Here is a 17,006-nt window from a genome sequence, read left to right as displayed (position 1 = left end):
GTTTTGGTAATAAAAGATTAAAACACTCTTGTACAAGGGCCAAGGATAACAAGCTAAATGAGGAAACTAGGAAAAATAATAAAAGTCAATGCATTCCAACATAAATATGGGGTGACTTTAAATTATTTATTGCAAACGATAAGCTTGCAAAAGAAAACTTTTTTAAATGCGTGTGTATACAGGTTTTGCATTCTAAAGGTTTACCGTGTGCTCGTTGACCTACATTGGCTCTCGGTCCGGGAACGCCTCCATTTTAAAATTCTCATCTTTGTTTTCAAATCCCTCCATGGCCTCAGCCCTCCCTATCTCTGGAATCTCCTCCAGCCCTACAAACATCCAAGATCTCTGCGCTCCTCCAATTCTTGCCTCTTGTGCATCCCCGATTTTAATCATTCCACCATTGGCAGCCGTGCCTTCAGCTGCCTAGGCCCTAAGCTCTGGAATTCCCTCCCTAAGCCTCCCTGCTTCTCCTATAAAAAACACTCCTTAAAACCGATCTCTTTGACCAAGCTTTTGGTTACCTGTCCTACTATCTCCTAATGTGGCTTGGTATCAAATTTTGTTTGAAAATTGCTCCTGTGAAGCGCCTTGGAATGTTTTACTATGTTAAAGGCGCTATATAAATGCACGTTGTTGTTTAGTCTGTGAAACATGCAAATCCATTTTCTAAATGAGAGGGGAGCGTTCAGTCAAATGCACCTCTTCCCCCTGTACTATTCTGATGAAAACAGAGCAAATCAGTAGTAATATATTTTTATTGTGACTATATTTGAACTTAGAACCTATCACTGTCAGCTGTAAATAATCAAAGTATATTTCCCAAAATCTTTTTCAAATGAACGCAGGCTGTAGGTATCCTGAAGACAAGCATATAGAAGTAAAAGAAATTCAGCCTTGGAAGATTACTTAACAATCCTATCTGGCATTTTCAGTATTAAATGAGAGAAGAACGGAAGCTGATAAGGTCAGTTTTATGATGAAATAATCACAACAAAACTAAATTTTAAAGCCTACTGTTAAATAATTTTGATTTCAATGTGCTCACCCTTAAAACAACATTTATTACTTCTACTTTTACATTGTATGGGTGCTATTCCATGTTTTAGACTTTTCTGTGAATACAACAGTATTTTCAAATGATGTATAAAATCAAACTGCAGACAGTTACACTGATCCATTACAGCAAAGCAGATTTGTTTACATAGAACGTACAGCACAGAAACAGGCCATTCGGCCCAAGCCAGTGTTGATGTTTCACACGAGCCTCCTCCCACTCCTCTTCATCTAACCCTATCAGCATAATCTTCTGTTCCTTTCTCCCTCATGTTTATCTAACTTCCCCTTAAATGCATCTCTGCAATTCACCTCAACTACTTGTGGTAGAGAGTTCCACATTCTAACTACTCTCTGGGTAAAGAAGTTTCTCCTGAATTCAAGATTGGATTTATGACTATCTTATATTTATGGCCCCTAGTTTTGATCTCCCCCACAAGTGAAAACATCTTCTCTATGTCTATCTTATCAATCCTTTTCATAATCTTAAAGACCTCCATCAGGTCACCCCTCAGCCTTCTCTGATCAATCTTTCCTGATAGATATAACCTCTCAGTTCTGTTATCATCTTTATAAATCTTTTTTTGCACCCTTCTCCACATCCTTTTAATAATGTGGAAACCAGAACTGTTCACAATACTCCAAATGTGGTCTACCCAAGGTTCTATACAATTTCAATGTAACTTCTCTGCTTTTCAATTCTATCCCTCTAGAAATGAACCCCAGTGTCTGGTTTGCTTTTTTTAAATGGCTTTATTAACCTGCTACTTTTAAATTATTTGTTTATTTGTACCCCATTTAGACTCTTATTTCCAAGGCATATGTGGTCTTCTTGTTCTTCCTACCAAAATGCACCACCTCACACTGCTCTATTTTGAAATTAATTTCCCATTTAAATGCCCATTCTGCAAGTTTATCAATGTCTTCTTGTATTTTGTCACAGTCTTCTTCAGTATTAACTATATCCCACAATTTAAATACAAGTCACCTGTTATAGCAACATTTGCAAACAGTACCAAAGACATATAGAAGGCAGGTACATCACACATGGGTCTCTATATACAACCTAACATTTTCTCTCTGCAGGCTATAACCACGAACACTGACCAATTTAAAAACGCCTCCACAAAACTCACCAATCTTCTGGTTACCATACCATGCTATATTTATGCAAAATTCTGGCATAACCTAGTCCCTATATATACAGGCAAAGTTAAACCATTTCAAGAATATTTCTTCCAATGCGGGTATACTGTATATTGCAGCGCCTTCAGATCAAAGACTATTAGGTTAATGCTTTACAATCTAAATATCATAATCTCCCTAAATACTAAAATAAGGTTAAAAGAAGTTCTCACCTGAGCTCCATAGATGTATTTGTCCAACATCTTTCCTCCTATAGTTTGCCCACCAATATCCCAGACTTGCAATGTAACATTTAAATTACCTGCACAAGGAAAGACATGAGTACACTTAGAACCAGTTGGACATGAGCCGGCAGAATTAATTTTCCACACACAAAAGCAAGCAAATTATTTCAGTTCCATTTTTTTATGTTGCAACAGTGCTGGAGGGCAAGTGAAAGCTAAAGTGGCATCATCATTATAGACAAAAGCATCAGTAATGCTTTCTTTGATTGCTTCATGGGTATGTTCAATACAAGATCTACTCATAGAACATGAAGTATAACTATAAAACTCATTTGAATTACTATGAATACCAAACTTAAGGAATATTTGGATGCAAGTTGACTTACTTAGAAAAAATTTAATTCATATTTGGAAAAACATGAAAATGAAATTGTTTCAAAAATTAGAATAATTTAATTTTAAAACCATGCAAGTAGATTACACAGTATCCAACTATGGAGTCACAAGTAAACCTGGACCTGAAATGTACACTTGTGTTTACCATTATAAAAATATTAAATATATAATGAGCAGTGGCAATATTTGAAACCATATCAGTTTGATTTCTGAAATATAAGCTAACCAAAATTAACATTTAAAGTTTATTGCCATGCATTTTGCAGCAGTTTACATTTGGCACCTACCATCAACATATTAGAGACCAGGCATTTATCTAACATACACTAAAGGTCTTTCTGTGAAAGTTTCAAGGACTGCCTCTCCTCTCCATCACCAAACACTACAGGAAAAAAGTGGCAAATGGTAGCAATGGAAGAAGTAAATGAATCAACAAATTTTACATTACATAAAAAAAACTAGGCCAGCACACTGACCAGTTCATACTGGGCTGAATTTAAAACCACCATTGGGACTTAGCATTAACTTTTAAAAATATTTTTGGCACAGCTCTTAACCTTATTTTAAGTGTCAAAAGCCAAGGATGGAACTAAAAACATTACTTTGGCTATTTTTCATTAACAAGACTGAAATAATCCATTCAGTGGGATAGTCCTATTTACTGGATGCTACCCAAATGACTATTAAAACATATTTTACAGTAGATCCTTTAAGAAAGGGTTTATTCTGTATTAATCAAAACTCTGTGAGCGCATGTAATGGACAACCACAGATTTCTTTCAAGCTTACCTCTTACAGTGAGTGCTCTTCAACCACCATTTTTGATGCTTTGATAAAAACATACCTTTCTATAGTTTCAAAATATTTAGCAGTTTAATGAATATTTTCACAAACAGCAGCAAATCAATCACCAATGTATTAATCTCAAAAAAATTATAGCAGTAAACATAAAAGTATCCAACATCCTCAATATTAGATACTTCAATGCTGAACGACTTTACAATGGATTCAAAATATTTGCACTCAACTTTGATGCTCTGAAACAAAAATTAGATTTTGGGCAGTATCAAACCAATAAAACGCTGGTTAGAAATAGCAAGATAAATTCAAATTGGATTAAATTGCAGACAAAAAGTTGGTTTGGGCCTCTTACCTTTCACAATTGTCAATTACTGAAGAGAAAGAAGGTCACTTCAGTCACAATAGATTCTCAGCCAAAACAGCCAAAAAATTCTCCTAAAATATTATGAAAATTTTTCATGGCCATATTTTTTTGGAACACAAGTAATAGTTCTCCTAAGCTGATTTGATATGCTTTGTAGAAAATGAACTGTACAAAACCTAATTTTCAAAGATCTGTATCTGAATATTTTTATTAAAATAAATAAAATAAATTTAGCACCATAGTAATACAGTGTACAGCAGCACCAATATGGGTTTGCAACTTTTTTTAAAAAATTGTTCACAACTCTGGCAAGGCCACATTTATTGCCCATTCCTAGCTGCCCTGAGGAGATGGTGTTGGGTCTTCTTGAACCATTGCAGGCCTTGCCTTGTGCTGCGCCCATTTAGGCGTGTGTTGAGCACAAAAATCATGCTATATACACTTTCATCCTAAGTAAGCAACAATTAACAAATCCCTTGTATACATCAACTATCTCAGGGATAAAGTATCTATATTTTCCAAAGTTGAAATTTAAATTCAAAATTCCCATTTATTTCTAGCAAAGAAGTAATGGTGCACAATGTTAATCAAGTGTAAGGAAACCTCACTAGATTATTAAGGAAAAGCAGATGTCTCAGATGTGTAATCTTGAACCCTTCCTCCTTCTCCTAAAAATACTAGCCTGTGGCGTAAAGAATTACCAGTTCCTAGTTTAGTGCTTGGAACTAGGAAAACAAGAGGGTCAGGGCCGAGAGAGAAGCAAAGCAAGTCATGAAGACTGGCGAAGAGACGGTGGCATGGGTACAGATTTGGGTCATGGGTAGACTATGGCAGGAAGCAGGAGGTGGAAGAGATCGCTGCTTAGGTCAGGGTTGAGACTTTGGTGGCAAGTAGGAATAAGAGTGAAGCGGTCAAGCTGATGTTGACGGATGGCAGAGTAACAACACTGCGAGTGAAAGACTGGGCGAGCAAGGAGGACCGAGCAGCAAGCAGGAGTAGCAGCAGGCAGATATGATTGAGCAATGATAGGTGGGCACTGCAGAAAGTGGGAACAGGAGCACATGGGCTGCAGCTGAGCAAGGTTGAGATTGCATAATCCCCTCCCCATGCATTTCCTCGATCCCTATCTAGCCCATCCTTCACAGGAAACCAAGTAATTTTTTTTTAAATAGCTAGGACTGTGAAATGCTTCCGTTACCTCCCCACTAACCCCTTACATCTCATTTGCTATACCACCTATCTGCCCATCCCTCCCACAGTACACTCAGGACCAGGAATTTATATTTAGAGCACTTACAACACTGAAAACAAATGGCCAGTTCCCCGCTTGGCGCTGGGAACTGGTGAAGAGGGACAGTGTAAAGTGACTTAGGTCCAGAGACAAGGGTGTGAAGAAAGCATGAAGAGGAGTGGCAAGACCACACAGAAGTGCAGGTCAGAGTCTGTCCAGAATTAGGGTCAAGGCGCAGGCAACAGCCAGGAAAAGTACAGTGGGGATGGAGGTTGAGTGGTGAAGCTTGAGTGGTGAAGCTGTGAAGAAACAGAGGTACTTGTCAGGACCAGCGTCAGGGTAAAAGTGCAGGCAGCGGCAAGAAAGAGAAATGGCACAGGGTTGGAGGCTGAACAGCAAATGCAGGTCGGAGTCAGGGCCATGTTCGAATGGAAGTGGCTGAGTCAAGGCTGTGGGACAGCAGAGGGGACCACGAAGAAGAAGAGAAAAGGGAAAGGAGACCTCAAAGGTAGTGAATGAAGGTAGTGATGCAGGGGAACAGTTGGCTTTTGTTGTGTCAAGTGAGACACAAAATGTACACAGATGCAAGACTTTGAATTTATTATAGAGTCATTTTTCCATGGTGTTGCACACAGGAAGTCAAGACCAAAGGTAGTCTTCAAGTATATTGGGGTTAGAAGCAGAGGATATTTGAACCAAAGCACTGAGATGTAACGCTTTTCTTTGCTACTGCTTGGGTCCTGGACAGAAATCCACATTCGCCTGGGCTGAAGTCCATTTCTCCATTGGCTTCTGGACCTAATAGTGGACACACCGTCACCACCGCTTTCTACAGAGACTGTATTCTTTGCTGCGCTGCCTCAATTCTAGTACCTGGCCTGCTGATTCCTCAGTTTTCTGCTCTTCTTCTGAGAAAATATCACTCATCGCTGAACTACCCATATCTGCTCCTGCTGGTTCGCATTCGGCTCTGGATGACCTTTGCTTTGCCACTTTCCGCTCGCTTCCCGAGGCTGCTGACTCCGCTCATCCTTCAGAACTCTCCCGTCACCCTTTGCGGGACTGCATAGGACCAACTCCACAAGCTCCTACTGCTGCTCCAGATCTTGTGTGCTCCACACCTCCCTTTAGCTGTTCGTTGGATAAGTTTCCTCATCTGCAATGTACTGTGGATTTAGCTTTCACCAAACCCTGGCTCCCTGGGCTTTACCACTCTCGACCCTTCGGTTTCATTCCCACTGCTCCTCACTCCTCTGCTGGTATACTAGATTTACTGATGTGCACCAAGGACACTACTCACCACCCCTGGACCCTCTGGATCAACCTATGCTGGCTCATGGTCAACTCTCCATGCCTCTTCGGCTCTCAATTTCCTACTAGACAAACCTCCAGCGGTGTGCCCATTCATACGCTACCCCTCAATGGACTCATTCACTCTCCACAACCATCTCCGAATCTGCACATTGGTTTGTCTACGCTCCAAGCAGACTCCATCCTTTCTACAAGTCAACTTCATCCCACCACAGGACCTCTGACTTTAATTTTGGACCCGCTAATCTTTGTTTATAACCAGGATATATATATGACATGCCTGTGTACCCTGAATTCCTTGTGTCCAATCACATGAGCATTTGGCTGCCACTCTGAACCCAAGTACATAATTTCCATCTGCCTTTTTTCCCCCTCTTCTCTTGACTCTTCAAGGGCTCTTCTTTCCTGTCTTCTCCCCTTCCTGTCGCCCATTCATTTCTCCCCTCTCAGGTATTTTGCTCCCCCCGCCACAACAAAACCTTGCCTCAGCCCTTCACTATTGCTCTGCCTGCCTTTTCTCCTGCTGCCATCCCAGGAATGAATCCCCCTTGGATAAGTCCACAACTACCTTTGGCACCTCTCTCAGCATTCTCTGGTGCAATTCTCCTCTCTTGCCGATCTTCCTGACCAACACGCCTGCTAGGGGGCTAATCGCACATACCTCCTTCTCATCGCGCTCACCACACCCACCATTGCCGGTTTGGACTCTGCCAGTGGATCAACAATCACCGCTCCGCTCTGCATTTCTCTCCAGAGTATCCGTGCATTCGTAAACATCCCATCGTTTTTGGCCATGCATGACCTTATTGTGGATAATTGTGTTGACATTATGGTTTTGACGGAAACTTGGCTCATAGGTGGTGATAACTTGCCCTTTACTGAAGCCCCCCCCACCCCCTCCCGGTTCTACTTTTCACTACCTGCGCTGTCCAACCTCTGTGATGGTGTGGTCCTTGTCACCAAATCACATCTTGGTCTCTCCTCCTCTGGCCTGAAATTCTGAAATTAGTTAACACTTAGAAAGAAGTAGGCTAATCAGCAATAATCAGCATGGATTTGCAAAAGTTAGGTCATGCTTCATTAATTTAATTTAATTTTTTGAGAAAATCACAAAGTGTATAAAGGGAATCTTATAGATAGATGATTTTTTCAAAAGACATTTAAGAAAATGCAACACAGGAGACTTATAATGAAAATTGAGGAAAACTAGCAGATCTCCCATGGTTTACTGTGAATTGAAGGGTATGCTGTTTTATACATTTGCCTTTAAGTGGTGGGAGGAGGGAGGTTTACCAGTGGTGGGAAGATACTCTTAGTGTATGGGAGCACTGGGATGGTGGTGTGGTAGTATTGATATGGAGAAATTAGTGGGTGATGCTAAGAAGAGCACTAGTCATAGCCGTAACCCAGGAACCCCAACAGTGGGATTCTTGTTGGCAGATCAGTGGTGGGAATAGGGAAAAGACAGTGCTTGGGATGGGGGCAGCAGAAGAAGTGGTAGATAGAAGGCTCAGGTCAGGTGGGAACGATCTGTGTCTTCACAGTAGAAGACACAAAAAAATACCAGAAACAGTGGGGAACCAAGGGGCTAATGAGAGTGAGGAACTTAAAGGAATTAATATCAGTAGAGAAAGTACTGGAGAAATTAATGGGACTGCAAGCTGATAAATCCCCTGGAACTGACGGCCTACATCCTACAGTTCTAAAAGAGATGGCTACAGAGATAGTGGATGCATTGGTTGTGATCTTCCAAAATGTCCTAGATTGTAGAACAGTCCCAGCAGATTGGAAGGTAGCAAATGTAACCCCACTATTCAAGAAAGGAAGGAGAGAAAACAGGGAACTACAGGCCAGTTAGCCTGACATCAGTTGTTAGGAAATTGCTGGAATCCATTATTAAGGAAGTGGTAACAGGGCACTTAGAAAATCATAATATGATTAGGCAGAGTCAACATGCTTTTGTGAAAGGGAAATCGTGTTCGACAAATTTATTAGAGATTTTTGAGGATGTAACTAGCAGGGTAGATAAAGGGGAACCAGTGGATGTAGTACATTTGGATTTTTAAAGGGCATTTGATAAGGTGCCACATAAAAGGTTGTTACGCAAGGGCAAAATATTCGCATGGATAGAAGATTGGTTAACTGACAAAACAAAGAGTAGGGACAAACGGGTCATTTTCAGGTTGGCAGGCTGTAACTAGTGGGGTGCCGCAGGGATCGGTGCTGGGGCCTCAGCTATTTACAATCTATATTAATGACTTAGATGAAGGGACCGAGTGTAATGTATCCAAGTTTGCTGATGATACAAAGCTAGGTGGGAACGTAAATAAGCTGAGAGGAAGACACAAAGACAGGTTAAGTGAGTGAGCAAGAGGGTCGCCGATGAAGTATAAAGTGGGGAAATGTGAGGTTATTCACTTTGATAGGGAAAATAGAAAAACAGAACATTTTTTTTTAAAACGGTGAGAAACTATTAAATGTTGGTGTTCAGAGGGGTTTGTCCTCATACAAGAAACACAAGAAGGTACAGCAAGCAATTAGGAAGGCAAATGGCCTGTTGGCTTTTATTGCAAGGGGGTTGGAGTACAAGAGTAAGGAAGCCATACTACAATTGTACGGGGCTTTGGTGAGACCACACCTGGAGTACTGTGTACAGTTTTGGTCTCCTTATGTAAGGAAGGATACACTTGCCTTAGAGTGGGTGTGACGAAGGTTCAATAGATTGATTCCTGGGATGAGAGGGTTGTCCTATGAGGAGAGATTGAGTAGAATGGGCCTATACTCTCTAGAGTTTAGAAGTATGAGAGTTGATCTCATGGAAACATATAAGATTCAGGGGGGCTTGACAGAGTAGATGCTGAGAGGTTGTTTCCCCTGGTTGGAGAGTCTAGAAGTAGAATAGAATCATAGAAAGGTTACAGCAAGGAACATACGAATTAAGAGCAGGAGTAGGCCATTCGGCCCCTCGAGCCTGCTCTGCCATTTGATAAGATCATGGCTGATCTGATTGCGTCCTCAACCCTACTTTCCCGTCTACTTACTATAACCTTTGACTCCCTTGTTAACCAGGAATCTATCTAACTCAGCCTCAAAAATATTCAACGACCCCGCCTCCACCGCTCTCTGGGGAAGGGAATTCCACAGACTCACGACTCTCAGAGAAAAAATTTCTCCTCATCTCCGTCTTAAATGGGAGACCCCTTATTTTTAAACTGTGGCCCCCCAGGTTCTAGTCTCTCCCACAAGGGGGAACATCCTCTCAGCATCTTCCCCTTCTAGTCCCCTCAGGATCTTATATGTTTCAATAAGATCACCTCTCATTCTTCTAAACTTCAGTGTATACAGGCCCAACTTATCCAACCTTTCCTCATAAGATAACCCCCTCATCCCAGGAATCAGTCAAGTGAACTTTCTCTGAACCGCCTCCAAAGCAACTACATCCTTTCTTAAATAAGGAAACCAAAACTGCACACAGGAAGGAGGCCATTCGGCCCATCGAGTCTGTGCCGGCTTTATGCAAGAGCAATCCAATTATTCCCACTCCCCTGCCCTATCCCCGTAGCCCTGCAAATGTTTTCCTTTTAAGTACTTATCCAGTTCCCTTTTGAAGGCCATAATTGAATCTGCCTCCACCACCCCCTCAGGCAGTGCATTCCAGATCATAACCACTCGCTGTGTAAAAAAGTTTTTCCTCATGTCACCTTTGGCAAAAGAACCGATCACCTTAAATCTATGTCCTCTGGTGCTTGACCCTTCCGCCAACGGAAACAGTTCCTATCTATCTACTCTGTCTGGACCCTTCATGATTTTGAACACCTCTATCAAATCTCCTCGCAACCATCTCTGTTCCAAGAGCAACTCCCCCAGCTTCTCCAGTCTATCCACGTAACTAAAGTCCCTCATCCCTGGAATCATTCCAGTAAATCTCTTCTGCACCCTCTCTAAGGCCTTCACATCTTTTCTAAAGTGCGGTGCCCAGACCTGGACACAATACTCCAGTTGTGGCCGAACTGGTGTTTTATAAAGGTTCATCATGACTTCCATACTTTTGTACTATATGCCTCTATTTATAAAGCCCAGGATCCCGTATGCTTTTTAACCGCTTTCTCAACCTGCCCTGACACCTTCAACAATTTGTGCACATATATCCCCAGATCTCTCTGTTCCTGTACCCCTTTTAGAATTGTGCCCTCGAGTTTATACGGGGCATAGTCGCAGGATATGGGGTCGGCCATTTAAGACTAAGATGAGGAGCAATTTATACACTCCGATGGTTGTGAATCTTTGGAATTCTCTACCACAGAAAGCTGTGGATGCTGAGTCGTTGAGTATATCCAAGGCAGAAATCATTAGATTTTTGGTCTCTCGAGGAATCAAGGGATGTGGGGATCGGGTAGGAAAGCGGAGTTGAGGTCGAAGATCAGCCATGATCTCATTGAACAGTGGAGCAGGCTCGATGGGCCGTATGGCCTACTCCTACTTCTTATGGGATAAGAGTTGGGGGGGGGGGGGGGGGGGGGGGGGGGAAGGGGGGAAAAGAGTGGTTGTGAGGCTTGTCTTCATCTATTCCTCTTCCCCCTAGAAGTTTTACAAATGGGCTTTTCCACCAATGAGCTAAAAAAGCCTGTTATTTAAAGTGCATATCATGGTTCGATTGTAATTGTCAAATGTAAATTGGTAATTACAGTAAAAGTGCTCTATGCTCAGGGAAGCCCTTTTGGCAATCACCCCTCCGCAGCAAGGAAATCCCAAAAGCTGTTTTCAAGGGAAACAGTTTTAATTTGTTTAAGTATTTACTGAGCTTTTACTATCATATGGGGCAGGGGCAATAGCAGCAAGTGGTTAAGGGAAAGGGCACCTCAGGAGTAGGGTATGCAAGAGATCGCAGGAAGCAGCAAGGATAAGAAAATAGTGTCAGGCAACAAGCCCGATTTTAGAAGCCTCACTGTGGACAACAGCACCACCTGCCTTGGAGACCATGTAACATACAATGTTTACAAAACCAATATGTTTAGTAGATGAATACGACTCAGTCAATTCATAAGCTTAAGTATAACAGACAAGCGTGACAGATGTAGTGTAACAGGAAGCGAGAGAGTATGCACTAAAAGCAAGATTTAATATTTTACTAGATCAGCTATGACTAGAGTCTATTGGCAATGTTAACAAGGGAAATAGGGATGGGAAATTTCAACACTGGGAACGGTGCTTTAATGTGAAACATTGAGATGGGTGTCGCAAGGTGTGTCAGAACAGGGTCAATGCCCAGAGTGAGACAGATTTGGAGGGGTGTAGCAATGTGTCTTGTGCTTAGCAGCACTGAGGCAGGTGTCAGGGTCTGGCAGCATAGAATCATAGAATAGTTACAGTACAGAAGGAGGCCATTTGGCCTATTGAGCCCGTGCCGGCTCTTAGTAAGAGCAATCCAGGTGGTCCCATTCTCCTGCTCTTTCCCCATAGACCTGCAAATTTTTTCTCCAAGTATTTATCCAATTCCTTTTTGAAAGCAACAATTAAATCTGCTTTCAGCATCCTTTCAGGCAGATCATAACTACTCGCTGCGTAAAAAAGCTTTTCCTCACGTCGCCTTTGGTTCTTTTGCCAATCACCTTAAATCTGTGTCCACTGGTTCTCGACCTTTCCGCCAATGGGAATAGCTTCTCTTCATTTACTTTATCTAAAACCTTCATGATTTTGAACACTTCTATCAAATCTCCTCTTAACCTCCTCTGCTCTAAGGAGAATAACTCCAGCTTCTCCAGCCTATCCATGTAACGAAAGTCCTTCATCCTTGGAACCATTCCGGTACATCTTTTCTGCACCCTCTCTAAGGTGTTCACATCCTTCCTAAAGTGCGGTGCCCAGGATTGGACACAAAACTCCAGCTGTGGCCGAATCAGTGTTTTTATAAAAGGTTCAATATAACTTCCTTGCTTTTGTACTCTATGCCTCTATTTATAAAGCCCAGGATCCCGTATGCCTTTTTAGCTGCTTTGTCAACCTGTCCTGCCGACTTCAAAGATTTGTGCATATATACCCCAGGTTCCCTGTTCCTGCACCCCTTTTACAATTATACCATTTAGTGTATATTGCCTCTCCTCATTCTTCCTGTCAAAATGTATCACTTCACACTTCTCTGTGTTAAATTTCATCTGCCATGTGTCCAACTATGCCACCAGCCTGTCTATGTCCTCTTGAAGTCTATTACTATCTTCCTCACTGTTTACTACACTTCCAAATTTTGTGTCATCTGCAGATTTTGACAACGAAGTCCAAGTCATTAATGTATCAAAAAAAGCAGTAGTCCTAGTAGCGACCCCTGAGGAACGCCACTGTATACGTTCCTTCGGTCCGAAAAACAACCATTCACCACTACTCTCTGTTTCCTGTCAATTAGCCAATTTCATGTCTATGCTGCGACTGTACCTTTTATTCCATGGGCTTCAATTCTGCTGACAAGCCTAATACGTGGCACACTTTATCAAACGCCTTTTGAAAGTCCACATACACAACATCAACCGCATTCGGGGGTGTCCTGTGTTGGGGGAAGAAGTAGTTCCAGGGGTTCACAGCATTATGGCAAGCAAGGTCTGTCAGTACCTTGGGCAGAGGGTCCTCAGCTCTGGGATCACAGGAAAGGAAGTCCTAGGCTTGGTTATACTGGGAGCGGGTTGGATCAAAGAAGCAAGGGTCTCAGAGAACTCAGTGGGGGTACCCACGATCAGGGCGCATTTGAAGGGGTGTTCTAGCACCAGGGAACAAGGTGAAAGAGATCCCAGTGTTAGGGAGCAATGGGGAATAGGATACCCGGAACCAGGAACACTGGGGATGTAGTATCCTGGGGTCCATGAGTATTTGACAGGGCAGAATCTGACACCACTGGGAGAGAACCAGGGTTCAATAGCATTGAGGGGGGAAGCTGAGCTATGGCAGCATTTTGGGGGGGGTGGGGGGGGGGGAGGAAATAGGAGGATGATCCATTCAGGACCTTCAGGCAACTCCACACCAGTTCCTAGGCTATCAGCCCAGTCCCTGGCCCAAAACTAGTTTTAAGCACAAAAAGCACTTCAATACTGCAATTGCTAACTGTTTACTTATTCTACAACACAGCTATAATTAATTCATAGGTAACACAGGTAATACAATTAGCTTCCCAAAGACAAAGGCTAAATAAACAAACATAGGTGACATAATTAGCCTGTTCCACTCAACTAAAATGTTTTCAAAATTAAATTGATTGTCTTAAGGAAAAAAATCCCCTCAGAAGTAAATGATCTAGGAAATACCAGAGGAAAAAAATACATTTTTAAAATTACATTATTAAATTTGTTTTATTGCTCCAACAGCTGGCTTTCTCTGTTTGACACACTTACCGAAGTAAAAAAATGAATATCTTTTATTCAAAGTTTAGCTGAAAGCCTGAAGTTCATTGTCTAGTTTCAAAAACACATAAACCGAAATAATACTGTACATAAAGATGCAATTTGACTTTTCCACTGAATCCGGAGCAAGGCACTCTAATCTCATTTCCCTGTTCATTCCAATATTCTTGTCAAATACTTATCCTATTTGCTTTCAAACGGGCTGGTCCTTGTCTCAATAGCGATTTGTGGTAAAGTAGTCCAGTTGAAAAAATGTCTTATTCTCCCTTCATTTTTCTATCATCGATTCAAGGACCAGTGATACTATTTACTCTCTCAAAACTTTCCTAATTTTGAAACCTCCATTAGCCTCCCCCATAACCTTCCCTGATCCAGTGAAAAAGACCCATGTTTTCAGGCCTTTCGTCTCAACTGTAACTTCTCATTCCTGACTGTTCAAAAAAGGGGAAAGGGATAAACCGGCATTTACAGGCCAGTCAGCCTGACGGTGTTGGGGAAATTTTTTTTTTTAAGAGACAATGATCTGGGACAAAATTAATTGGCACTTGGAAATGTATGGGCTAGTAAATGAAAGTCAGCACGAATTTGTTAAAGGAATATCATGTTTGACTAACTTGATTGAGTTCTTTGATGAAGTAAGGGAGAGGGTTGATGTTGTATAAATGGATTTTCAAAAGGCATTTGATAAAGTACCACATAATAGACTTGTTAGCAAAATTAAAGGGATTAAAGGCATAGTGGCATCGTAGATACAAAATTAGCTAGGAGATAGAAAGCAGAGAGTAGTGGTAAACGGTTGTTTTTTTCAGGCTGGAGGGAAATATACAGTGATGTCCCCCAGGGGTCAGTATTAATGACCTAGACTTAGATGACACAAAACTCAGACATGTAGTAAACAATATGGAGGGTAGGAACAGACTTCAGGAGGACAGACACATTGGCAAATGAAATTTAACACTGGAAAATTATAAAATGTTACATTTGGTAGGAAGAATGAGGGAGGGCAATATAACTAAATGGTACAATTTTAAATCTCTCTGCAGGAACAGAGAGATCTGGGGGTGCACATACACAAATTTTTGAAGGTGGCAGGACAAGTTGAGCAGGCTATTAAAAAAGCATACGGGATCCTGGGCTTTATCAATAGAGGCATAGAGTACAAAAGCAAGGAAGTTGTACAAAACCTTTATAAAACACTGGTTAGGGCTCAGCTGGAGTATTGTGTTCAATTCTGGGCACCACACTTTAGGCCTTAGAGAGGGCGCAGAAGAGATTTACTAGGATGGGTGCCATGGATGAGGGACTTCAGTTATGTGGAGAGACTGGAGAAGCTGGAGTTGTTCTCCTTAGAACAGAGAAGGTTATGGGGAGATATGATAGAGGTGTTCAAAATCATGAATGGTTTCAATAGAGTAAATAAGGGGAAACTGTTTCAGTGGCAGAAGGGTTGGTAACCAGAGGACACAGATTGAAGGTGATTGTCAAAAGAGCCAGAGGTGACACGAGGAAACATTTTTTGATCTGGAATGCACTGCCTGAAAGGGTAATGGAAGCGGATTCAATAGTAACTTTCAAAAGGGAATTGGATAAATACTGAAGGGAAAAAATTTACAGGCTATAGGGAAAGAGCAGGGGAATGGGACTAATTGGACAGCTCTTTCAAAGAGCCAGCAAAGGCACGATGGGCTGAATGGCCTCCTCCTGTGCTGTACCTACCATGATTAAAAAAACAGAATCCCATTTGTTTATTTAATGATCTTTTATACCTGCAGTCCCACCTTCAAAGATCTGTGCATCTGCATGCCTGGATCTCTCCATTCCCCACTCTGTTAAGTGTTTGCATTTAGGGCGTACTCCCTTTCACTTTTTTCTAAATTTACTATTTTATATTTCTCTATATTGTAATGTATCAACCATCTATCTGCCCAGTCTGCTAACTGGCAATGTAGTCCTTTAGTCTTTTTCCAATTTGCCATAACTCCCAGTTTGGTATCATCAGCAAACTTCAGCATTCTTCTTGTGCGTATATCCAAATTACTTAAATAAATGGAAAATATAAAAGGTCCCAACATGCACCACTACTCACATCCCACCAATCTGAATAACATTAATTTACAACCACTCTTTGCTTTCTATCCACCAGCTATCCCTCTATCTACGCAGCCACATTTCCTTTAATACCAGGCTCCTTAATTTCATAATGAGTTGCATTTTATCAAACATCTTCTGAAATCCATAATACAACATCCATCACATTACTTTTATCTATACATCCTGACTTCCTCAAAGCAAAAAAAAAATCGATGAAATTAGTCAAGTATGACCTGCCCGTTCTAAATCCATGCTGACTGCTAGAAAGAAAAAGTCAGACACATACAGAAAGCCTCCTTCAGTATTTTAGGATGTATACTGCCTGGGTCTGATAACTTTTCTATTTTTAGTTCCACTGACTTTCTTAATAGTGTCTCTTCACATCATCTTCCTCCGCTGAATCATCAACAGGAAATTAACAAAATCATTACATTAGGCCACACTGGAGAGATAGGGAAGATTGATGGGATTTAATGGATCGTTTCTTCCACTATTTAAAATAATCAGGTAAAATTAATCTGGAGGAATAAGACATGTAGTGACTAAGATTAGTGACTAGATTAAAGAGAGGCCATTCCCCAGAAAAGCAAAATAAAACTGCATAAACACAAAATATCAAATTTTAACACCACAAAGGCCAGATTCTCAACCATTCATAATCAATGGCAAAAAAATCTAGCCCAGCAGGATCCCTACCAGGTCCTCGTATTGCCACAGAAGCTAACAGGTAATAAGTAAGCTGTATCAGAGAGAAATTGAGATTCTTGAAGCACTGAGAACTATACATGATGCACTCAGCTTCTGCCTCATTCCATCTTTAATGGCATGTGGAAATTCCACCAGGGCATTCCAATTTATTGACTCAAATTTTCCTGGAAGAATTTGCACACACCTTTCAAGAAAGGAATGAGACAGACTAGATATAAAATAAATAAGTAAAAAACAAGCCTTAAAAGTCCCTTAAAATGATGTGTTTAGGTACAACTCACGAGTCCTCATTTGAAAGA

General features: G+C 41.3%; 1 protein-coding gene across 2 annotated transcripts in view; it reads right to left on the bottom strand.

Annotated features, from left to right (window-relative positions):
- rab28 (RAB28, member RAS oncogene family) overlaps positions 1–17,006 on the bottom strand; it is a 151,434-nt gene that overhangs the window by 119,734 nt on the left and 14,694 nt on the right. For both annotated transcript variants that reach the window (XM_067989605.1, XM_067989597.1), the window contains exon 3: positions 2,412–2,500. In XM_067989605.1, coding sequence (XP_067845706.1) covers positions 2,412–2,500 — 89 coding nt within the window. The remainder of the gene's footprint in view (positions 1–2,411; positions 2,501–17,006) is intronic.

The sequence above is a fragment of the Heptranchias perlo genome, chromosome 1 (genome assembly GCF_035084215.1).
Source record: "Heptranchias perlo isolate sHepPer1 chromosome 1, sHepPer1.hap1, whole genome shotgun sequence".
NCBI classification, from domain to species: domain Eukaryota; kingdom Metazoa; phylum Chordata; class Chondrichthyes; order Hexanchiformes; family Hexanchidae; genus Heptranchias; species Heptranchias perlo.
This window is presented reverse-complemented; position numbering and strand designations above follow the sequence as displayed.